Raw genomic sequence first — 24,794 nt, 5'->3', positions numbered from 1 at the left:
CACCTAACCAATTTAAGGGTTTGAGCTTTGGCTTCTTTCTCAAGTATGGCAACGTAGTTGAACAAACCAGGACTGCTGAAATAGTTGTACCTTTCTGATTTAATAGCCAGCCAGATTTGACGGTGCTCCATTTTCATATATTTGAACTGCAAGTGCTCTGCCCTATGAACGTCCTAGCGGTTTCTCGCGTTATAGTCGACTCTTTTGAGTTACTTTGTTATTTAAGTGAACAACTAAACGTTTCGTTATGAGAATTTTGACGGAAAATCCATTAGAAATAGTAAGGAAATCGGGAAAACAAGATCCCAAATTAAAGATTACAAAGAGTTTCGATTTGAGGTTAGTTTTTCTGTCATCACAATAATGAGGTGAATATCGTATTCTTAAGAACTAATTTTATATGGACGCTATTGAATATTACATAATTAAGTATAATATTTCAATCTCTACAATCTTCTACTTAAAGACCACGTAAATGAGACCAAATAAATGTTTTTAACTTGTGTTTACGCCTTAAACCGCCCCATGACACAGCACTTGCCCCTGTTGTCAAATCTATATTTGAAATTAAATTTGTGAACATGTGGCAACCTATTTATTTACATTTTGAAATTTGAGGTTAACTTTCCGTTTTCAATATTTCCTTAATTTTTCTGCTTAAAAATCAAGGAAAATGTCCTCGAATCTCCCTTCATGGTAAAATCCTCAGCGAAAACCACTTCCTCATAACCGATATTAATGTAATTAACCCCCCAGGAAAACCCTGCGGAGCAACAACCTTAAGAAACGTCCTGCTTACATGGAGCCCGTAGTGGATCATCCGCTAAAAAACCTAGTGGTAAGCCCTTGAATCTTATGAAAACGGTTACAATTTAGATGATAAGGTCATGGATAGAATCCCCCGTCGCATACTGGGCTCCGCACCCAGTACAGGCCGCACAACCCCTGTTTTAAACACCACCAACATTTCCGAGCCTTTAGCTCAAGCCTTAAAGCAGTTGGATCCTTTAACCGAGCTGGCCTTGCGTGAAGAGCTAGATCCTTTGTCGAGAATAGTTGCCGAAAGGGTTTGCTTCGTTAAATGTATTTAAGCTAAGTTTTAACTAGGAAAGTTTCAAGGAGGAAAGACTTGGTACAGTCGAGGACCCAAAAGAGGAGCCTCAAAGTAAAGATAACACAGCTATGCTGAAAGGAAATTTGGATAAATGGTCTTCACGAAAAGCGTTTATTTTGCAAAAATACACAACCTCAGAGAAGTTGTCTATGGTTACCAGTTTTCTTTCAGAAGGAGAGAAAGGTAATTGCACATATCATGTAGGAAGTAATGATTAATGAACCTCAAAACAACTAGTGGTAGTTAAAGCTCAAAGCACTGCAGTGGACAAGATGCAGCACCGCCTTGAGCAATTAGACAGCTTCGAAGAGGGTTCCCAGTGTAAACTCGATTTATCACAGTCAGAGTACATATTCAAAATTAACCAACTAAACAAGGAACTAGTGACTGCCTGGAACCAGGAGCAGCGGGTTAAAGCCCTAAAAATTGCGATTCAATGCGCCAAAATGCTCTCTGATACAGAAGTTCTGCCCTTCTACCCCAGTAAGTTCGTCCTGATTACCGATATCTTGGACTGCTTCGGCAAGCTCGTATATGAGAGATTGCACAGCAAAGCTGTTTACTACAAGTATGTTGATATTAAAAGGTTTTTTTGGTGTTAAATCAGTGTGATTAGGCCTGGGACTAAAGTGCAAATGCCTCTGCCTGAAGATTTTACTCCCGACATGGTACCAGACTCGGCAAAGGAGACGTGCTTGAATTGGTTCTTTAAAATCGCTTCAATTAGAGAGTTAGTGCCCCGGCTTTACGTGGAAATGGCCCTGCTTAAATCCTATAACTTTATCTCTTCAAAGTGAGTCTCTTTTCCTCATCAAAAATCATTGAGGACATTATTTTAATATTCAGTGAAGGCCCTGAAGCTTTGAGGAGGTTAACGGAAATGATTCAAGGCATTGGAAATCCGTTAGTGGCAATCTACGTGAGGTGCTACCTATGTCGAGTGGGGCTCAATATCACAACGGGCGGTGACTTAGACTTTTTCCGCAAGAATTTTGAAAGTTTTCTTGAAAATTATCAACATGTAATTCCAGTTCAACAACCATCAAAAAACATTGATTTAAATCTGGTTTTCATCAGCTCTTTAGCCGTAGCGTTAAAGGAGAGCTCCACTCTCAAAAAATCACCCTCTCGACTTACATGACTCTTTACACCCCCGCCTTGGACTTCCTCATGGAACACCTCGTGCTTTCCTCCCCAGACAAAGCTTTCTCAGAGCTTCTCTTCAAATGCAAGCAGTACAGCAGCAGGTGCATCCGTTTTCTCTCTCTCTCCCTTGTTCTCGCCCATTTTAAGTATTCAAAGTTATAGCTCTCTCATCCTCAACACTATAATGTCGGGCTTTAAGCCTCAATACATCTCGGACAGGACGCTGCAATTCCTCACCATGATCGGGCAATGCACAGATGACGGAATTCCCCTGCATTCTCTGCTGAGAACTTTGGGGTTGTGCGTCAGCATCAGCCCCCCCCCTGCCGAGCACAGGAAGCAAATTTTGAACACTGTGTGGAGCAACATTGCGCAGTTACGTCCGCCGTTAGAATACATCGGCTGCGTGGAAGTGTGGATTCCGTTCATTGCGCAGCATTTCACTGTAAGTGAGAACATCATAGAAATGTGCTTTTGTCTTCAAATAAGAATTATCCGTTTTTTATAACCCCCCAGAATTGTATTTTCAGACGCGGGAAATCAACACCGTCCTCGGCGATGTAATCGATCGCCTTCTGCCCGACAGACACTACGAAAATTTTCCTTCCGAGCTCAAAACTATCATCTACAAGATCGTGCAGAACATCCCCGATTTTGAGGCTCTTTTAGCCATGGTGGGTACCCTCCCGCGACCCCGTTACCACCTCTCGAAACACCTCAACAACTTACAGGAAAACCTCCTGCCTGTGATCGATTTGTTCCACGAAGAGTCCGCTAAAGTGGAAGTTTGCAAGGCCATTTTGTCTTCGAAATCGCTTCATGACCAAACCACCGGAGACCCAGTGATCAGCAACGCTCTAATGTTCCTTGGGGGCGTTTTGCACGACTCAGTCAACGCTCTCACTCCTGAAGACGAAAACAGGCAAATCGGAGAGATACTCTGTAATGTGGTTCGTATGGTCCGCTTTGACAGAGACTTCGAGAGGCAGTTGCAGTTTTATGTGGACGCTCGAGGGGCCTTCGCAAATTTGGACTCGGTTCTGGCTCAATTAGTGCGGTGTGTCAATCTCCTAGCAGTGGATACGAGGCAAATCGTCAAGGGGGCGCACACTCGGAAGACTGGAGATTTCGTCCGGGCTTGCGCGGCTTACTGTTTCATCACCATACCTTCGATTGAGTCCCCAAAAACGCGATTGAGGCTCTATTTGCTCTCGGGTCAGGTAGCGCTGTTTAACCAATGTTTGGGGCAAGGTATTGGACATAGCCATCGTCACAACAGACCTTGGTTAAAATAATCAATATTTCTAGCGGACGCCTGCTTTAAAGCAATCCTTACAGTCATCCCCGAACTACCTCCAAGAGGGGACACTGAAACTTTCCTGGTCCCCTTTGTGAGGCAGTTGCTGTCCGTCTTATTAGTAGTCCCTGACAACCCTGAAAGGGGAGTTTTGAGCCTCATTCGAATGCTCTTAAACCTTCTCAGGGCCTTCGAATGGACCACCACCCAACCTCTGGGCTTCCTTTACGTTAACGTCATCGACCTATTCTCAATTATGGCCCAAGACTTCTACCCCTATCATGTGGACAAAGGTCAATTTGACAATTTTTTTGACGTGGAATAATCTTTAAATACCTACAGTTGAATCTAACGACGCCCTTTGGGGCGCGGATCCGAGGTTTCTCAAGGAAATCGACAATATGATCGCGATAATCATAGGGCAGGTGCTGGGGTTGCTCAAGGAAATGGGGCCCTGCAGGAAACAGGCGCAGTTGGCTGCCGAATTATTCTATAGAGTAGTTATTAGGGGCGGTAAGCGGCTTTCAAAACTCGCATGTATAAACACTTTTAAGTCAGGCTCGGCTATCACAACGAATGCGTTGTTTGCGATGTGGCCGGTGACAAAAAACCTCGAGTAGGAGCTAAAATATCAGAGATATTTACGGTTCGCCTCGCTAAAGGAGACCACATACGCCGGTTTATACTTTGTTATTTTCTCAGATTTGAGCGTTAACCAAGTCAGCACTTTAGCTCTAAATCTGTGGAATCTCTGCATAAAACACGGCCATGCCGACATGACACATTTGGTAAGTCGCTTTACGTGGTTCATCAAACATCACATAAAACGCGCTTCTAGGCGAGACTTAAGAACTATCTTTTGGGCCACAGTTTGAGGATCGACAGCGACCCGTTGAGACTACTGCTGGACAAGCTGTCCCTGCCGCAGCAATGTGGAAATCAACCGTAATCTTTTTTTTATATTGTCAAGGGAATAATAAACAAAAACTCGACTTAGCGGACATTGATTTTTACGTTCATTAAAAACATAGTCTTTTTATACACAAATACAATTCGAGAATATGATTATTGTAGAAAAAACTATTCGTAAGTTTTGGACTTGAGCAAAGGGAGTAAACAACTTGATTAGCTGCAACCGAGAGTATTATCAGTTCTAATGGTGATTGAGCAAACACAGAGTATTAAAAGAAAAAAACCGATGTATAAAAAAAGTGTTAAATGAGCGAGTAGGATTTTCGGACATGTCGGTAAATTAATGTGCGTTTGCCATTTTGTCGTACTTGTGCGCTAAAATGCGGCGCGGTCCCGTTTTGTCGTTGTATGGAACTGCGAAAACGTCTACAAGATTTCGCACCGAATTCGTAACACTGGACGCAAGGAACTACTACCTCCACCATGTGGTGCGTTCGCGATCTTCGCCAGTACCCCCGTACTTTCGCTATTGCGTTGCACGAAGTTGGCATCATCGATATCTTTTTACCAGGTTCCTCGCCAGTTTATTGCGTGTGCCTTCGGAAAAAAGTTAGAAATCAGAACATTCGTCACATTAGCAAGGCGGATACTTCACCTTCAGTTACAAGACATTCGTCATTTTGCCATGAGAAAGGAATTCACAATTTCGTGTGTAAAATAATAGAGAAACAGAGTGTTTGTAATAAAGAAATAAGAGAAAAAATCTAATGCCTGGCAAACGTTTGCACGATAACTTACCGACTTTGTAATTCTAAAAAAACACATTTGGCACACAACCCGAAGAACAACATTGTCATGATTAAAGCTTAATCTTTCTAAATATTATAGAAAACTTGAATCACATTTAAGTTTACATTTAACTTGTATATACAGACGGACGTATCGAGTTACTTTCAATGGACAAAAATCTCTTTCACGGTATGTATACGTTTGAGAATCATCATATTTACAATGGCGCAAAACGTTTTAAAAAAGCTGCCCGTGGGCGATAAAAAAAAAACTAAAACTAAAGCGGGTGATAAGGAAAAATGGCACATGTCACAGCTGTTAAAATAAAAACCGAACAAAAACTTGAGTTAAAAGAAGAGTAAATCGTTTCATTTATGCAGTCTTTTGTAGATCTAAAGTTCCTCCGTTGGAGGCGGCGGTGTTCCGTCTGCCGTATGCTCCAGCAACACCGCCTTCTCCTCCCTCCCAGAACTAGTAGATCCGTTGTACATGGAGTCGTAGACCGGATTGGCAAAGTTGCCAGACTAAAACAAAATTACCTATTAAACAATTGCTTTTTATCAAAAGGTAAGAGATGTACCTTGTCGGGGTCTAAAGTGAATGGCTCCGCGTCTCTCTCCTGATAAATCGGATTGCTAAAATCGTTTTCCTGCAGCCGCTCGTGCGAGAACACCGCTCTCCTCTTGAAAACGTACTCAAAACTAACCAATCCCACAGCCAAAACAATCAAAATAACGGCCAAAGCCCACGCAATTGGTATCCATATACTGCGGCCCTCCGAAGTTCCCTCCTGCGACGCCACCAAAACATGCGGATCTTTCAACACGGTACAAGTAACACCTTTGTAATTGGAAGTACAAAGGCACTGTCTACTGCCTCGAATCATCATACAACGGCCTCCATTCTTGCAATAATTGCGACAATAATTCGGCTGGCGCAGCGTACAGTGGGGCCCGGTAAAAGGCTCCGGACAGAAGCATTTAGCGTCTACGTCGCGGCTTAAAATCTGGCAAATACCTTCATTAGCGCAGGCGACAAAACACGGGCTCGCAATTCCTATGTAAATTTGACAAGTTTCGCCGCCCCACTTAGGCGGACACCTGCACATGCGCATGCCACGAACAGTCACGCATTCGCCTCCGTTGTGACAACCGCCCTTTTGACAGCAGGTATCGGTGATATCACACACGGCCCGATCGCAGCGCTCCCCTGAAAGTCCCTTTTAAATGAAATCGATGAAAATTATATGAGGTTCTTTACCGGTGAAATTAGGGGGACAGTTGCACTTTAATGTGAGAGGTGAACAAGTGCCGCCATTCTGACATAAACCGTCGCATCGGTAGTTTTCACATCGTTCTCCGGTATAGCCGAGATGGCATTCGCAGTGAGGCTTCTCGGGAAGGGTGACTACTTCACCGTTAGGGCCACACATCGATACCTCACAATGATCCCCGCTGTAACCTGTAACATACTCATTGAGGCAAATATTTGCGGTAAAAACGGACGTGGATACAAGCACTGTGCGGGTTCTTACCAATAGAGCAGTTGCACGATCTCACCCCGTCCTTAACCCAACACTTGCCCCCGTTGCCGCAATTAAAATTGGTGCAGTGCTGGCACCTAAAGCCCATAAATCCATCAGTGCAGATACAATGCGGAATCCCTCTCAGCAAACTGCAGCTGCCGCCATTTTCACAAAAACTATCGCACAGCGGGAATTTCTTTTCGCATCTCTTGCCGAACCACTGCGAAGTACATGCGCACTTTAGGGGCGGTTTTCCTTCCTCTGAAGATTGCGCCTCAGCAGAACTATCCACCATACAAACACCTCCGTTTTTGCAGTACTGCGAGCAACGGTAGTGCTGGCATTTATCTCCAGTATACAAAGGTGGACAGACGCAATGGGGAGTCTTGCCTGGCTCCATTTTGCACTCTCCTAAGTTGCACTGTAGGGGGCATGAAATGTTAGGGGAAGCTGCTACTTTGCAAGTGAGATTATCGTTGACGTAGCCGTCGGCACAGACGCAGCGCGCCCCTTTGGGAGTGAGCAGACAGAATTCGTTGTCGCTGCAGAAGTCTTTACACGAGTTGTTGGTTTGCGGTCGCTTGTTCTCGTGTAGGATCAAAATATCCGATATTCTATATAGAAATAGTAGGAACGTTAAATTTGTCATCATTTATATAAAATTACTTTAGTTTTCTGTAAAACCTACCTGGCCAAACCGCGCGCCAAATACACCACATCCCCCCCTCCAAACTTATGAATCCTAATCACATCATGCTTCTGATATGTAGCGCTGAACAAATTATCCTCGAAGATTTCCAGTTTGTACGGTCTAATTCCCATGGAGGCGTTGAAGTGTCGGGTTAACTGTCGATCTGTACCATCAAACCTGGCACTTTCAATGGTGGAGGTCTTAGGATCGCACCAGTAGAGTCTTTTGGTCGCGTGATCTACTGCAAGGCTTGTAGGCCATAACAAATCGTTAACTAACACCTTCCGGTTGAATCCATCCATGTCCGCTCTTTCAATGCGAGGGACTGGGCCCCAATCTACCCAAAACACTAGTCCATCTGAAGGCGCCACCACTATATCCCTGGGATTCTGCATATTGCCGGTCAACAATGTATAATTAAATTTTCCTTCTAAATCGGCCACCAGTAGCCTCGAAGAGTCAGTCAAGTAAATTCTCTTGGCTATCCAATCCAAGGCAATGCCTCTGGGCTCTCTCAAATCACTCAGTACGGTCCTGGCGACGTCAGCGTCTCTATTCGAGCGTTTTCCTTCGTTGATCTGAATCACCATTGCTTGCACTCGTTTGTTTTGATGGTCGGTCCAAAATGCCTCAGCTTGTTTGCGCCCATACAAGATATCCACTGAGTCTACCTTATAGCCGGGAGCTATAGCCGGGGTTTTCTTCATTTTGCTCACGTCGCCCATTTTATAGGGGGATATGAGGCGCAGCTCCGCTTCGGAGGCGAGCACAAGCTCGGCCAGTTTGCCTTCGGCCTGGCATTGGCCCGGCTGGCCCCCGCCGATCAAGCGATAGCCCTCGACGCATTTGCAATGGGGCTCCTTCACTCGAGCCTAGAATTCAAAAAAGAATTGGTTCAGTTAAACGATAGTTAAGTTCGGGACATCACGGAATAAATAGAATCGTACTTAAACGGAGAACGCTTACCTCGACGCAAATTTGAGAGCAAGTATTCCACTTGCAAGGAGACCGGTTGCAGTCCACTTCATCCGAGTTATCGCCGCAGTTGTTGTTACCGTTGCACTCCTCGGCTTTAGCGATGCAGCGGTTGTTTTTGCAGGTAAATTGTCCGAAAGGACACACTCCGTACCTGTAAAAATCTCAATATAAAATTGCAACTATTAGATCCGTAAGCAAATTTACCGTTTGCAAGTATGTTTATCCTCATCGCTGTCATCCCCACATTGACTTGAACCATCGCATAAATTGCTCACGGGGATGCACTTGTGGTTCTTGCACCGAAACCGACCGGCGGGACAAGTATAGCCGGAACACTCCGTCTCATCGGAGTCATCTTCGCAATCGTTTTGACCGTCACAGCGCCAATCGCTGTTAATGCAGAACCCGTTCTGGCACCGGAATTTGTTTTGGGGACACGAAGTGGTTTTGGGGCAGTGCATCTCGTCGGATCCGTCCGAACAATCGATCTCTCCATCGCATCTATTTCAATGTTGAACCGGCATTTGATCGGTGGAATGTAAACGACAACACTTACCGCCACTCTTTGAAAATGCAAATCTTGGAATTCGCGCACTGAAACTCGTTGGGTTTGCATATCTGCACATCGCACTCTGCCTCATCGGACTTGTCCTCGCATTGAGGTTCTCCGTCGCACTTCAAAGTGCCGCGAATGCATTTGCCATTGCCACACCTAGATAGATACTCAAAATTATCCAAAAAGCTTTCATATAAATTAAAATTCAGACCGGAATTCGGACTCTGAACAATTCCTCGGCATACACTCCAGCTCGTCGGAACCATCCCCGCAATCGTTGTCGTAGTCGCAGCGCCATCTGCCGGGAATACACTTATTGTTGTTGCACCTGAAGTAGGTGGGCTCGCATGTATGGAACTCAACCTGGCTGCAGGTGGATGGCTCGTCCTCATCGTCCCCGCAATCCGGATCTCCGTCACATTTCCACGACATCGGTATACATCTTCAGATAAAACCCGTAGAAGCTTGACGGTAACACACATAAAATAATTCACCTTCCAGAATTGCATCTAAATTGATCGGAGGGGCAAGTACGCGCCTGACACTCTTGTATCTCATCGGAACCGTCGGTGCAGTCGTGGTCCTTGTCGCATACCCACACTGCCGGTATGCACTTGTCGTTGTTGCACTTGAACTGACTCGCTGGACACGTCACGGGAGGGCACAACTGCTCGTCGTCGCCGAAAGGGCAGTTCGGGATTTTGTTGCAGCGCAGCGTCAAAGGAATGCAGCGGGGAGGCACCGTAACATTGCCCATGCATCTGAAACAAGGCGTCTCACAAGCCCTCAAAGAAATTTAAATCGAAAAAGAGTACCTGAACTGGGTGTTGAGACAGGTGTAGCGGTCGCAGTCTTTCTCATCGGAGTTGTCACCGCAGTTGTTTTGGCCGTTGCATAAGTCGCCCGGGTGGATACACTGTCCGTTAAGACACTGGTACTGTCCAGGGAGACACTTAAAGGGCGGACAATCCTCTGGCTCGTCGCTACCTGCCGAGGAAAACGTTGAAATATCAATAATACAATTTAGTTAACGTCCGTAATATAATAAATTAAATCATCATATTGTCAAGAACAGAAAATATATATTTTTTTATTATACTTACCATCACCGCAATCATCCTGCGTGTCGCATTTCCACCAAAACGGAATGCACTTGTAGCTGGTCTTACACTCAAAGTGCGACGATGTGCAATTGGCTTCGCACGTTTTTCCATCCTTGCCGAGCACGTAATTCTCCGGACATTGACACGCGTAATACGGGGGCTTGGGGGCCAACAAACACAGCGCCGAACAATTGGCCAAATCGCATGGATTCCTCTTCACTTTGGGTTGCCTAAAAGGATGCACCACTCGCACGTCCATGGGCCTATGCACCGTGGTGAGGACAGACGAGCAATTCTCTCCTGTGTATTTATTGCAACGCTGTATTCCCTTCAATTCCCAGTCTGTCCAATAGACGTCGTCCTCCCATACATCGATGGAGAAGACGTGGTGTAGAGGCAAATTGGGGTTTTTGTCTCTGCTAGCAAAGATTTTGACATTGTTGCCTTCCATGTCGGCCACTGCTATGTAGTCTTCGCGCGCGTCGGACCAGAATATTTCAGCTGTTTCGTAGGAGATTGTAAGGGCATTAGGCCAGCCCAAGTTTTTATTGACAATGACTCTAGGGTTGGAACCGTCCATGCCGGATTTTCCGATATGAACCCTGGATCCCCAATCGGTCCAGTACATATAGCGATTTATGGGGTCCATAGCAATCGCTCGGGGCTCTTCTAGATCTTTTGAGTGAAGCACTCGGCGATGTTTGCCACTTAAAGTCGACACTTCAATAGTATCAGTTCCTCTATAAAAATGGAAGTTAAAATTGATTTAAGAGGTTTATTTATCCCACTCACTTGTCGCACCAATACAAATTCCTCCCCACCCAATCTACAGCCAATCCATCCGGGTTCTGCAAAGTAGACGAATGCAACGTCTCCACAGGACCATTCTTTTTATAATCGCACATCCTCTTAATGGTGCTACCCAAATGAGTAACATCAGACCAGTAAATGCACTGCGTCTCCCAATCATAATCCAGAGCCACTGCGTTTGTCAGATTGTGCGCAATCAAATTGGACTCCCCAAATAAATTAACTTCCCTGATGTAATAGCGATTGGCCAACAATAACGTAGGTTTAACTTCTGAGTTAGCTTTACAGGAATTTCCTTCCGAGTAATAGTTGGGGTGACAGCTGCAGTGATATGACCCGCGAGTGTTTTTACAAAGCTGACTACAAGGCCTGTCCAGACATTCGTTGATGTCTTCACAGTGATTATGCGTTTTTTTGGACAAGACGTAGCCCGGCTGACAGGAGCATTCATAGCCCACAGGCAAATCGGTGCAATAGTGTTCGCACACTGCGGGCGAGGCGAAACATTCATTCACAAAACACTTATTTTCGTCGGAAAAATCTCCGCAATTGTTCTCGCCGTTGCAGAGCAAGGTGTCGTTGATGCAAACGCCGTTGGTGCAGTGGAACCATCCCTTACCTGCAAACGAAAAAGGAATAAATATTAAAAAATATAATACAATAATATTACTACAAATGTTAAATGCGCTTTCGAGGCACCATTTAAGGAGATTTTTTTAATTGGTATTGCTGTAGGAAATTCGCAAGTTTTCCTTCTATTCCAACAAAAATAATCGCGGTTTAACGATTTTGAACGTACCTTTGCAGTAGTCCTCAGCATGGCACTTAGTCTCGTCGGAATTGTCGCCGCAGTCATCTTTACCATCGCACTTGTACAGTTCGAGGATGCATTTCCCATTTCCGCAGGCGTACTCAACGGCAGAGCACGTGCGATGACAATGATCAGGCTCATCACTGCCGTCGGCACAATCCTAGATTTCACAAATTTAGTAAAAAATATTGAATTTGTTTCTTTTCCAACTTTATCCCCGTCGCAATAATAGGTCCGATTGACACACAGCCCTCCGGCACATTGGAACTGCTGCTCGGTACAGGGGGCTTTAGTGGCGCAGGCCACGCCCATAACCTCGTCTTGCCCATCTTCGCAATCCCATTCGCCGTCGCACACCCACGCATTCGAAATGCACCGCCCAGTGGCATTGCACCGAAACTCGCTTTCCGGACACTCTGTAAAGTGACAGTGTTCCGTTTCGTCGGAACGGTCGCTGCAGTCCGGACTACCGTCGCATTGCCACGATTTCGGTATGCAGTCCCCATTGGCACATTGGAATTTGCCCAATCTATAATAAAAAAAAGCGCAATTCACGGAAACATTGGGACAAATCAGAAATATTGGCAACAGCGAACCGTTTTTATATGTATATATATCTATTTCCATGCAATAAATCGATAATTCCCAAGAAACACAAACTTGACCTGGCAACACGGTTCTACACTTACGTGTCTTCGGTTCTAATTCTAAACACGGTGTTGCCATATGTGTTTTTTTGAGGAACGTTTATTACCCGCATTGATGCCTACAGCCAACCTCGTCGCTCTCATCATGACAGTCTTTCTTTCCGTCGCAATACCACGCAAGCGGTATGCAAATTCCATCGCTGACACACCGAAACTGACTAATCGGGCAAATGTCGGCGGATCCGCAGTATTGTTCGTCCGATCCATCTCGACATTCGTGCTGACTATTACATCTTTGAGTGATGTTGACACACTGTCCATCGTGGCACTGCCACTGGTACGAGCGATCACATGGTTTGTTCATCGCAGGGCACCCTAAACATACAATAAAACTTTTTTCAGTCAAATCATTCTTAATTTAAATTTTGAATTACTTTTAATAAACCAGTGAAAACCCGAAAAATCGTCGCAACCTTACCGATTTCATCGGAATTATCCCAACAATCGTCGTCCCCGTCACAGAACCAGTCCTTGTGTATGCAGCTGGTTGTGAAATTGCAGTTACGGAAATCCTCATTATGTAGAGCAGTACAATCCGGCTTCGAGCAATTCATCTCGTCCGAATTATCTTTGCAGTCCGGATCAAAGTCGCATGTCACAGATTTTAAGACACATTCCCCATTATCACATCTTCAAAAATTGTTCTAAAAGCAATTTTAAATAATTAACGAGGACAAACAGACCTGAAATACTGGTCTTCCGGACAGCGGCAATTGAGTTCATCGGTAGAATCACCGCAATCGTCGATTCCGTCGCATGTAGCGTTCGAGGGCACGCACTTTTTGTTCAGACACTTGTTCCAGCCCAAGGGACAGGAACGGTACCCACAATAGCCTGGCTCTTCATCGGAGGAGTCGCCGCAGTGAGGAATTCCATCGCAGGTCAGGTGGAAGGGCACACAGCCACCATTTGAACACCGAAAACTGCAGGAAAATTCCATGATACATCAAACAAAAATGAGGTAAAACCATCCACCTATCCTCAGTATTGGTACATTCGACAATGTTCACACTAAGGCACCGCCCATCTAAGCTTAAAGTTCTGCCATTTCCGCAGGAACATTCAACCTCTCCGCTTGCGGTGAGCTCACAATACTCTTCACACCCACCGTTATTCATGAGACAAGGATTTGAGAAACAATCTTCAGTGTCATTAGCTATGGCCACTATCCCCATTGGTCTGAAATCACTCTGTAATCTCCTAGTTAGATTTTTAAGTAAAATATAGTACCTAGGGACATCTCTACGCAGAGTCACGTAGTATTGTCCAGTAAATTTGTCAGCTCGCACGACGGAGTGCAAAATCCAATCTGTCCAGTAAATGAAATCCCCGTAAATTGCCATTGCAAACGGATGTTGAGGGGTGACTTTAGCCAGGACAACTCTCTTGGACCCGTCATACTCGCAACGCTCAATTTTATCCAATCTTGCATCTCCCCAGTACAATTTATGAGCTTTATGGTCCAGAGTAATCGCATTTGGCATTCGAATGTCCGTGGTGATGATTGCTTGACGCTGGAAACTAAAACCAGAACGTGAGCAGATTTGGTTTGATCTGAGAGAAAAGGTAGACAAACAAGAACTCATATTAAAGCAGACCATACCCGGTGAAATAAACGCGGTCAACACTGGGCTGGTGAGCATTCCAATTGGTCCAGTACACCCTTTGACCGCAAGAGTCTACTGCAATGCCTCTGGGCTTGTCCTGTGCACGCAGCCTTATTATAGTTTCCACCTCCGAGGCATTATTAATCCGTTCAGTCAAATTAATTCTATTAATTGTTGCGTCATTATTGCAAGTCCAATAGAGAGCGTGACCCACTTGTTCATAGGCCAATCCCTCCACCGAGCCCTGCTGGTCTACCACAATCTTATGATCGCTCCCGTTAAAGAAAACTGCATTTATAGATCCGCGTTGAATATCTGAGTAGAACAATCTTTTATCCTTGTAGCTAAAGGTCAAACCTAAGTAAATACGAAGAGGAAAAACAGTGGAGTACTATAATAACGGTTTTTTGCTTACTGACCAATAGCATTCTTCAAATAGGTGCTGTTCTTGATGTTAGAATAAGGAGAATTCATCAGGTTCTTGTCCCCCATCATGTGAATTGAATCAATGCTGATCACTTTGGAGAACATAACAAAGCTTTCGTAGGGCTTACAACTCTTTCCATCAGCCGAGAGCATGCCGTGAGAGCATATGCAAGAGCCGTGAGTGCCATTGAAGAGGCAAAGCTGTTCGCAACCTCCATTGTTGACACCACAAGCATTAGTACCCCCTAAAAATTTAATTTTTAAAGCAATAATCTAATTTTCTCTCATAGGAAATACTGACCTTGCCTTCTCCGCGAATAAATCTGAATGTCACTTAAAGAATCCTGGAGGTTATCATATAAAACAGTCACATCTGACCAATTGGAAATCGGCGCCTTCAAAACTCCTCCTTTAGCCCTGGTGGCGTCCAGCCAATAAAGAACATTCTCGAAGAACGTCAAGCTTACTGGCCTCTCCAAAGTGCTGTTGTTTAAAAGAATCTAGAATTTACGCGTTGAAAGACTATAAAATAAAGATAGTGGAGGTCTTACGGAGTGGTTACTGCCATCGTATTTGATACGTTCGATGGTGAGGGAGGTGGGGTCGCAGAAGTACACCCACTGGCCTTTGGAGTCCAATGTGAGGTCGGCGAATTTCTTTTGTTTGCTCAATAAAACACGCCGATTTTGACCGTCCAGAGTTGCGATTTCAAGCCTAAAAAACGCACCAAATTACAGAGTAAATAAGGGAAGTCTTGAAAAAATGGTAAATAAAATATAAAAACCCAGTTAAATCATTCACAAAACGATATAAGAATGACGAATGAAAAGTGACTAAATATTGATGAACGATGGAGAGGCACTATAAAGAAATTGAACTGTGGAGTGTAAATATCGAAAAAATATTTTCACATCTCTAGTGATTTTTTGGCCACCCCAACTGACCTATTCTGCTGGGCCCACACCATAATTCCTGCGACCGGGTCTAGGGCAATTGCGTTCGGCTTCACCGTGTCATTGAAGAGAAGCACGTGTTCATTGGTACCATCCAATCGGGCCACGCTGATGGTGCCCCTTTTGGAATCGCACCAATACATGTTCTCAGCTATCCAATCTATTGCTAAGCACGTCAGCCAATCCACCAACATGTTGTCGACCACCTCATTTTGGTTCAGAATATGACTCCGTTCAGTACCTAATCAATGATTCTACAATGCGGTAACAAGTAAAAAGCAATTTAATTACCATCTCGTTTCATTTTGATCACTTGACCCTGCTCAGTGTCCGCCCAAAATAGCAGATCTCGACTTGCTAAAAAGTCTATAGAGGAAGCACTAGAAACCTAAATAAACCAACACCATTATTTGATACTATAATAAATTAAAACGTTCCATTACCCTAGAGATGGGAGCTAAAACCTTAACGTCTTTGGACCCGTTCAAGGGGCGCCCTACAAGCTCCAAGTTGAGTGATAGAAAGATGAAGTCGTCAATGCTTCGGCAGCGCCAGTCATTTATAGGATCCGTTGTGTAACCTGCGGAAAATATATATTGAACAGTTCGAAAGATAATAAAAAGAATTATACCTGTGGCGCATTTGCAAACACAGAAGACAGCGTTCCTAGGAAGGCACAAATGCTCGCACCCCTTATTATCCAACTGATAGGGATGGGTTCCTTCCTGATCACTCGCATCGTAAATCCTTAAAGCCAAAATTCCTCCTGTATTATTTCTTAACATTTTCACTTGGTTGCCGCTAGTTTTATCAGCCACGTAAATTGCTTGATCGCTTTCATCCGCATAATAAATGTGCCCCTTGTAGAGAGCAATGGTGGTCACTGAGGACTTCTCAGGCAGGGGCAACTTCATCACATTGGTTCCGTCCAAATTCGAATAGAAAACCTCGGAATTGCTTAACCAATATAACCTCTGAGAGTCTTGGTCGACAACCAACCCTTTGGAGTCAAGGGAGAGATTGGGGACCAGGAGTTTCCGCATTGAACCGTCCATGCTGCTGCCCTCTACAGCAGCTGATTTGTTGTCTTCTGCTCGAATCCAGAAGAATTTACCTTGTTGCGGGCATACGGCCACTGAGAGGATAGCCTCATTTTCGATTAAAGATGATGTGTACTCGCCATTCAAGTTGGAAATCACTGTATACCAATAGAAAAATTAGTTCGTCTATTAGATGAGAAAATTGAAGTCAATAAAATAATAATCCCGACAATAAAAGAAATTTAGGAAAAACGGCAACGCTGCATCTTTCATTTGTTTACGAACGAACTGTCAAAAGTGTAACGTGGTAAGAGAAGTGGGGCGAGTAGAAAACAATGGACTATGACAGAAGCAAATCAATATGTCACCTAGCTGCGACTCCTACTCGCTGTCAAAATACAATTTTCATTGAAAACTGCGAGGGGGAGCAAGTGAATACGGACGAAATATAGCGATTTTAATCTATTAATTGAAGCCTTTACAGCGTTGCCAAAACGTCAAAATTGAGTTGTTTCACCACCAACTTTACACTTTCAACACTGGCTAAAAACTCACCGATTCCATTGGCGGATGCGACAAATAAGAGCTCAGACAGCCAATCAATGGCAAGACCGGAAATGTGATGTAAACCAGTGTCGATCAGCGTCTGAATAGGGCCTTGTGTGAGATTGGATCGTTTCACCTCTTCCGACTGCGTATCGGCCCAAAATATCGTCTTGTTCCGGGCAAAATACTCAATTTGCACGGGGTCCAGAACCTGAGGGGTGCTAATTGTAGGGATGGTGTGGTAATAAGGCTGATTAATGTCTACGCCCCGGATCTCGTTGGAGCGCGCTATTAAGAGCACGCGCTCGTTATTGACGCACGTTCTGTTGTCTTCACTAAGCCTAAAATAGTCAGCAATGTGAATTTTTTTCGTCATATTGTGGGGCAACACGAACCGAGAAACATGGGGACAGTCACACTTGTAGGTGGTATTGGAGTGGATTAAACATAGGTGGGAACAGCCCCCATTATCGGTGCCGCAAGGGTTCCTTCCAGGAGGCTGCCTGCTGGGATGCATAATCTTGATATCGAAGGGCTGGGTCAAAGTCCTCTGCAAAAAAGGAGTTATATCTCTAGGCACTTCACAGAATTTCCCTAAAATTAGGCTAAAATAATACTCACTTGGATGACCATTACGTCCCCTCCTTGCCACTTATTGGCGCGCATGACGCTGTTAGTTCTCCAGTCAGTCCAATAAATGTAGTTCTCGAAGAGAGAGATGGCGAATGGGTGTGAAAGAAACTCGTGGTTGCTAATAACTTCGTGATGATCATTTCCATCGTAGTCGCTGGTGTGGATCGAGTCACTTCGGGCGTCAGCCCAGTAGATTCTGTTATTTCATGCATGAAGAAAAATTACTACTAACTGTTCTTGAAACAGACCTTCTCATGGTGTAATCCAACGTGAGTCCATTCGGCCAGCCTCCCTTGAAAAAATAATCCACCCTGACGACCACTTTGCGATCTAGCCCCGCCAGGGAGCAGCGCTCGATCCTTGGCGCCACATTGTCCCAATCGGTCCAAAACAAATATCTATTTCCCTATATGCTTTACTGATGCAAAGTGTCGAACTTACCCATCCCTAGAGTCTACGGCAATGGCTCTGGGGCTCTGCATGTCCCCTGCCACCAACGTCCTTCGAAAACTTCCATTCAGTTTTGCCACCTCAATTTGATCCAGATTGCTCTCCACCCAATACAAATTCTGCCCGATCCAGTCCACGGTCAATCCCTCTGCCGTAGATAACCCAGTGCTGACAACTACCTCGATATTCCCCAAAGAACCCCCGCTCACAGTCCCACGATAGATCTTATCGTCGATGACATCAGTCCAGAAGATCATATCGCTGCGGTTCGAGTGAAAAAAGTCAAGAGTGATTGTGTTTTTCAGACTGGAAATGAAGGATTTTTGACTGAAAGTATGCAGATCGACGCCACGCAGCTCGTGCCGGTTGGAAAATGTTACAATGGGTCGGCCAACGTCCGTGCTTTTGCAGGTAAAACCATCTTCTTGCAGGACGTAGCCCTCGAGGCAAGCGCACTTGTAGCGGGAGCCGCGAGGGATGCATTTTTGGGAGCAGACACCCCAGGCTTCGCAGGGGTGGGTTTCCAGGCAATGTGTGAGATCGGCCTAAGGTCAATGGTCATGGAAATAATCTTGAAGGTCGCGATCAAACTTACCTGCAAATGCAAATGTGGTGGACACGTGCACACCACCCCATCTGGCGCATTGTGACAAACGTGAGAGCAAATAAAACTATGATCGCACATCTGATCTGCGCACCTCATCCCTTCATCCGAACCGTCCAAACAGTCAGCCTTATTGTCGCACAGCTGTCGCACCGTTATGCACTTGGTATCATTGTCGCACAGCCTAAAACACTCGCCTAATTCCTCACAATTACCCATCTTAAGTGACAAAATCACCTCTGAGGATACTCGCAAGTGGAGGCCAATTTGGTAACGTTACTTCCCTCCACCATTTCTGCGCATTTGACGCCCTCATCACTGCCGTCAGCGCAATCTTGTTGATTGTTGCACATCTGCATGGGGCTCACACATTTAGTGCCGTTGTCGCACAATTTGTATGGCGCCACACACTCGATTTTCTGCTTCAACTCTGTGGTGTTGTGCATTTTAGAGGCGTCACAATTCACTTCGTCTGAACCATCGATGCAGTCCACATCTATATCGCACCTGAACATCTACAAAAGAAAAACATAGCGACAATGCCTAAAGCGAGAGTTCACTTTATATTTATCAAAAGCTACAAAATTTTGCGACTAGAACATCAATCATGATTTTTATTGGAGGTTTTATAAAAAAACGTTCAAATTTACCTTAGGGATACACTCAAAGTTTGCACAAGTGAACTCGTTGATCTCGCAGTCTTTTTTGCCGCAATCGCGCTCATCAGTGCCGTCGGGACAATCGATTTTCCCGTCACATCTGTCAATTTGCAAAGATTGAAATTAGCAGGAAACCGAAATATAGGGGTAAGGGCGAACCTTGAAGCGCTAGGTAAGCAATCGGACCGCGGTTTGCAAACAATTTGTGTTTCGGGGTTGCACTGAATGCAATCAATTTCATCGGAACCGTCGTGACAATCCTTGATCGTATCACAGTAGAAGTACAGAGGAACGCATTGACCGTCCTGAAAATAATTGTTCATGTGTTTATGGCGAATTCGGGTGGTTTATAAAGAATGTGTCGACTTAACTCACTTTGCAAGTAAATTCATTCACGTCACAAGTATTGACTTTACAATCAGCCTCATCGCTGGTATCATTCGGGCCACAATCCGACATTCCGTCGCAGCGCCACACCATCGGAATGCATCTCTTGGACGTTTTGCATTTAAACTGGTTCACCGGACACACTTTGAGACATACATTTGGGTCCTCGTCACTCCCGTCGAAACAGTCCCTCTCCCCATCGCACACCCAGTGGCGTGCGATGCAAGTCTTATCGCATTTCATCTGATGTTCGCCGCACTTGACATTTTCACAGGGACCACCCGCTTCTGAGCTTTCATCCGAACCATCTGCACAGTTGTTGATGCCATCACACAAATAAGTATTGGGCCAGCATTTCGACTTATCTGCACACTGGAAGGAGTCCTTAGGACACAACGAGGGCAACGTGTAGTTGGCGATCTTGAGGCAGGACTTTTTGTCCTCGGCGAGGACGAAACCGTCGTGGCAGGCGCAGGTTAATGAGCCGCCCTCGGAATGCAGGCAGAGCTCGGAACAAGCGTCACAAGATGACGAACGTTCGCTCTTCTGAAAGGTTAAATCGGGTTTAACAAAACTTGGTCAGGGAAACACATCGAAAGTCTTCATGTTTTATTTACCCGGTTGGTGTCGAAGATCTTCATATCTAACCAAGAAACCACTCCTGTTGTAACGTGATGCGGGCGATGACCCGAACTATCCAGCTTATAGGCCATCAGAGCATCTTCCCCTATATCTGTGTAGTACAAAGTCCTATCAGGTCCCACCTCCAACCCCGAAGAATATCCCGTTCCTGCGGCTGAAAGAACAGTCAAAAACAACCCTCAAATATAAAAAAAAACATACTAATCTCTCTCTTCCTGCCAGATCCATCCAAATTAACGCTAAAAACAGCTCCACTATACGCCTTAACTGAACCACGGACCATCTCTTTGTCCATCCAATACAACTTGCCCCCCTTAATATCCACGGCTAAGTTAGAGGGTGAGAAAACGTCTTCTTCGACTAAAGATTTGAGCTCCGTTCCGTCCATAAAGGCACTGTTAATGCTGCCCTTTTTCGGGTTAATTGACCAGTCGGTCCAGAACATAAGGCCTCTGGTTGGATCCAGCGCAATGGACACTCGGCCCTCGGAAGTAGTTGTGGTATAGAATAGGGTTTTCAAAAGAGTGGAGTTGGAGAGGGGGAGCACGCCGAGCCAACCTTTCTTCCAATTGTAAAAATAGAGATTACCGGTGGTGAAATCCAGCGAAAGGCAGTCGCTCTGCACCTCTCGAAGAAGGACTTTAGTGCTGTTCACCTATAAAGTTATGTCACTGTTACTTGTCATGTTTTTTTCCCATTCTGGCGTCACAACTTCCAAATATTTAGCTGAAGGGACTTATTAGAAGAATGCTCACCTTATCAATGACCACCATGTTCAAAGTTTCCTCTTGTCCATCAACGTAAATCACGGATCTTGTAGAGGCTTCAAACTCCACCACTTTAGGTCTGCCCACGTTCAATAGGGGCACCATAACGTCCTTACCTATAACACCATACTGAGCCTCCCTCGAATCGTGCTGCGTTTAAAACTTACCAGAAGCCAAATCGAGTCCTCTAATACCCGCTGGGTTATTCCGAGCCACCAGCAGGAACATATCCAGGGTTTTAATTATGCATTTTTTATGCTCGAAGAGCACATACCCGGAGGTGCACATACATTTCATTATCGCCATCCCCGTAGGTGACCATGCGGGAATGCAGAGATGATCACAGGTGGATGTTTGACAAGGATGCGCCACTGTGGGCTGGCGCTGTCTATGGAAGACGTGGAGGTTAAAAGGGCGGGTGATGTTTGTGGCAACAATGCTGCCTCCTTTGCTAAATTCTAGGATGGTATGGTTGTACCAGGAGCTGACAAAAAGGCGGTTTTCGAATATTGTAACGCCATAAGCGTTACGTGCGTATCCGCCTTTAGCCACGGTTTTACGGTTTTTGCCGTCATAATCCACCCTCTCAACATAGTCTAAATAGGTATCCACCCAATACACCCTCATGGTAGGGTAATCCACAGTCACCCCGTAGGGGTAGACAATTTTGACCTCTACAATAATCTTGCGACCTGAACCATCCAAATTACAGCGCTCCAAAGCAGGAGCGGATTGGCCCCATTTGGTAAAAAACATGTATCCTCTAGTAGGGTCCAAAGCAATCGCCCTAGGGAAGCTCAAGTTGTTCTCCAGTAACAAATTGCACCACATCAAGCCCTTATTGCACACTATGATCGCTTCCTTTTGGTCCTCCAAAAAATACCAGTTCTCGGCGACCCAATCAAAGGCCAGCTGCTGGATGGCCTGCACGTCCAAAAGCGGAGATTTCACAGGTAAAATCCAACGATTTTCCAGGTTGTTGATGTCCGCGCACACGATCGAAGACTTGCTGACGTTGTGGTGTATATAGCAGACCGTGTGGTTTCTATGGATAAACTCCAACGCGTTGCTGTTTAGGAGTCTCAAGGTGGAGTTGCCGGGCCAAGCTTTACCATCGAGCATCACTCTTCGGATCTCGGTTTGGGTGGTGAATATCAGGGAAGGGGGTTCGGTTTCTGGAACTAAATTAAAGAATGTTCTTTAAGATAATTTTGCTGGTTCGAACAGATCGAAATTGCTAAACCAAAACAAACAACCTACATCCTGATTAGCAAACGAGTCCGCAAACGAAATCAAATTAATCAAGTCCAATAAAACACAAGTTACGTTTTAAATTGTTTTCTTTTTACTCTCTTATTTATTGTAGTGGTGAAAGCTTCACATTAACGTAATTAGCCCGCGTTAGACGACGGTAAAGGATCGCATTGTAGATCGTTAAGGTTCACTTCATCTTTATCTGGCCTGAAACAGACAAATTAAATCGACTCACCATTATCAGCCTTGCAGTCCGTTCCATTCTGTTGGTACCCGGATACGCAGGAACACTTGAACGACCCGAGGGTGTTGGTGCAGATTTGAGCGCAAGTATCGTCGTATTGGCACTCATCCGCATCCACACAATTGTTACCTTCAGGACGCTTGCCTAAAGGACAGTAGCACTGGGGCCCTAGGGGCGTGGGCTTGCACTTAAACGTGCACTGCATCCTGTCGCACCCCAATGATTTGTTCCTGCAAAAGTCCCACTCATCGCTGTTGCCAGAACATGCACCTAACACCCCATCGCAGAAGGATTCCAAGGGGGCACATGCAGGTCCTTCGGGGCATGCGGCCTCGTTCCACTTGCAATGAGTCGGTTTGCAATGTTTGGGATCCTCATCTGAGGTGTCGGGGCCCAGGTCGGGGTGCACCTGAGATTAAACTGGTTAAGGGCAGATTTTTGGGAATGTGGGAAAGTTTACTCCGCAATCTTGCTCGTCATCGCAGACCCATCCGTTCGGCAGGCATTTCTGAGTGAGAGCGCATCGGAATTGTTCAGGTTTACATTGGGCGACGCTCATGCAACCCTCGGACTCATCAGAGTTGTCATCGCAGTCGCGGTGCGTGTCGCAGTGCCAATTGAGGGGGATGCACTGTCCCGAGCTGCACTCGAATTGGTTTACGGCGCATTTTCCTACACACAAAAAAATCATTCCAATCCTTCTCCGAAGTAACAATCTAAAGCGTCCACACCCTGTATATTACCCGAATATCGGCTTCACATTTATAGCAATGACAGGTACCCAAAGTTAGATTTATTATTTATACTTAATGTTTTTCATTGCGATAACTGTTGTTTATTGGGGGTTTTACTATCGACGTTTATGCGCTCGAGTTGCTGATCAAATTAATGGCCTGTGATTGACCTCACACAGTGCTACAGGAAAGTTTTTTTGATTTCACTCATCCCTAAACCTTTCCATATAAGGAAATTGATTTAAACAAGTTTCTATTTTTGATGCGCTTCCTATTTGCAGGGTTTTAATAAGGAAGACCTCATCATAAAATCACTCGTGTTTGGGCCGTTAACTCTCCACATTCAAGGCCATAAAAAAGCATTAAAACATTGGACATAAATGAAGCCTCCATGATATTTGGGCCAATACGCAGCGTTTTATGACCCTCACAGGCCTAATTGTTATGAAACCACATTAAAGAAAACGTGGGAGTCTGTTCAGTATTTTATGTCTCAGATATGTACAGCAAAACGCAAATGCGGAGCCCAATTCCATTTACACAATTAATCAACAAATTGGCAACAAATTGATTTTTCACTTACGGTCTTATGATATGCTTTAATTGAGCTAAACCATTCTGCAAATGGAACAAAAAAACTGCCAAAACGGTTAATTATTTGCAACGAACTATCGTCAATCACCTCCTAAGCCTTGACCATTGACCATCAACTCCTGACTATCACCAACGAGCACTGACGACTAACGTAAGCCACACAACTGTTTACCTGAAGAAGAGGAATCCCAAAGTCCACCCAGGACTGCGCCCCAGTGCCCCAACGCCAGAAGCACCAGCCGCAAGGCAACTTGCCTCATGTTGAAGCCCTTCGCCCTTAGCTCTGCAGCATCCTCTGGGGAAGTGGGGCTGTTCGCTGCGGGATTCCGAACTGCTGTTGAAAAGATTCACTTGCACTCACGTTCACGGGAGTCCTAAGATGTTGCGAAAGTAATCGATTACACGCACATGTACCACGACTCAACTTGAATGAATAAATAAATAAAAACAAAAATATCAACATTCATCAAAGTGGTTTTTTGTATATTGGGAGCCAACCGGCGGAAAGACACGAACAATGACTCGAGCGGCCATTTTTGATCGCCGTCTTCGTCGGAAGTTGCTTAAGTGCAGTGGGGGAGAGAGAGAAAGAAGAGAAGTGAAGGTCGTGCATGGAGCCCGGAGGCTGGGCCCGGGATTTCATCTCAAGCCACTGGGAGTCCCAAATAAAGACTATGAGAATACTCATAAAAAGCAATAAAAATCTGTATTTAGTCAAATGATGTCAGATAAATGTTTTTAATCCTTTCTTTATCTAGGTTCTAAGTAAAATCGAAACAGGGTTAGCAGTGAAAAGAATATAAAGAGAGGTTCAG

The 24,794-nt window shown here is 45.0% G+C and overlaps 2 protein-coding genes across 2 annotated transcripts; one reads left to right on the top strand and one right to left on the bottom strand.

Moving 5' to 3' along the window:
- Nucleotides 1–58: 58 nt before the first annotated feature.
- On the top strand, nucleotides 59–4,558 carry LOC136342178 (VPS35 endosomal protein-sorting factor-like). Its single transcript, XM_066287739.1, has 15 exons — nucleotides 59–696; nucleotides 757–838; nucleotides 885–1,067; nucleotides 1,120–1,297; nucleotides 1,352–1,682; nucleotides 1,731–1,907; nucleotides 1,961–2,135; nucleotides 2,192–2,361; nucleotides 2,423–2,705; nucleotides 2,791–2,934; nucleotides 2,992–3,511; nucleotides 3,569–3,850; nucleotides 3,900–4,070; nucleotides 4,260–4,345; nucleotides 4,396–4,558. Exons 1-15 carry the CDS (start codon nucleotides 674–676, stop codon nucleotides 4,504–4,506), a joined length of 2,916 nt encoding a protein of 971 aa, XP_066143836.1. The 5' UTR covers nucleotides 59–673; the 3' UTR covers nucleotides 4,507–4,558.
- LRP1 (LDL receptor protein 1) lies at nucleotides 4,551–24,455 on the bottom strand. Its single transcript, XM_066287721.1, has 45 exons — nucleotides 24,152–24,455; nucleotides 23,112–23,323; nucleotides 22,643–23,060; nucleotides 21,321–22,334; nucleotides 21,142–21,269; nucleotides 20,588–21,041; nucleotides 20,362–20,540; nucleotides 19,733–20,290; nucleotides 19,517–19,662; nucleotides 19,349–19,457; nucleotides 18,936–19,213; nucleotides 18,690–18,882; nucleotides 18,086–18,639; nucleotides 17,893–18,042; nucleotides 17,633–17,840; nucleotides 17,407–17,561; nucleotides 17,021–17,352; nucleotides 16,057–16,623; nucleotides 15,869–16,005; nucleotides 15,717–15,813; nucleotides 15,417–15,666; nucleotides 15,024–15,186; nucleotides 14,774–14,972; nucleotides 14,466–14,717; nucleotides 14,043–14,403; nucleotides 13,670–13,960; nucleotides 13,415–13,618; nucleotides 13,123–13,362; nucleotides 12,858–13,069; nucleotides 12,487–12,754; nucleotides 11,943–12,261; nucleotides 11,721–11,892; nucleotides 10,904–11,540; nucleotides 10,112–10,851; nucleotides 9,824–9,995; nucleotides 9,503–9,769; nucleotides 9,220–9,450; nucleotides 9,009–9,164; nucleotides 8,657–8,953; nucleotides 8,441–8,603; nucleotides 7,472–8,346; nucleotides 6,793–7,397; nucleotides 6,519–6,719; nucleotides 5,839–6,467; nucleotides 4,551–5,782 (listed from the first exon to the last, which is right to left on the bottom strand). Exons 1-45 carry the CDS (start codon nucleotides 24,237–24,239, stop codon nucleotides 5,651–5,653), a joined length of 14,013 nt encoding a protein of 4,670 aa, XP_066143818.1. The 5' UTR covers nucleotides 24,240–24,455; the 3' UTR covers nucleotides 4,551–5,650.
- Between the last annotated feature and the right edge of the window lie 339 nt (nucleotides 24,456–24,794).

This window comes from Euwallacea fornicatus, chromosome 11, assembly GCF_040115645.1.
Source record: "Euwallacea fornicatus isolate EFF26 chromosome 11, ASM4011564v1, whole genome shotgun sequence".
Taxonomy (NCBI): domain Eukaryota; kingdom Metazoa; phylum Arthropoda; class Insecta; order Coleoptera; family Curculionidae; genus Euwallacea; species Euwallacea fornicatus.
Note: the sequence above shows the minus strand (reverse complement) of the source record. Positions and strands in the feature narration are given on the sequence as shown.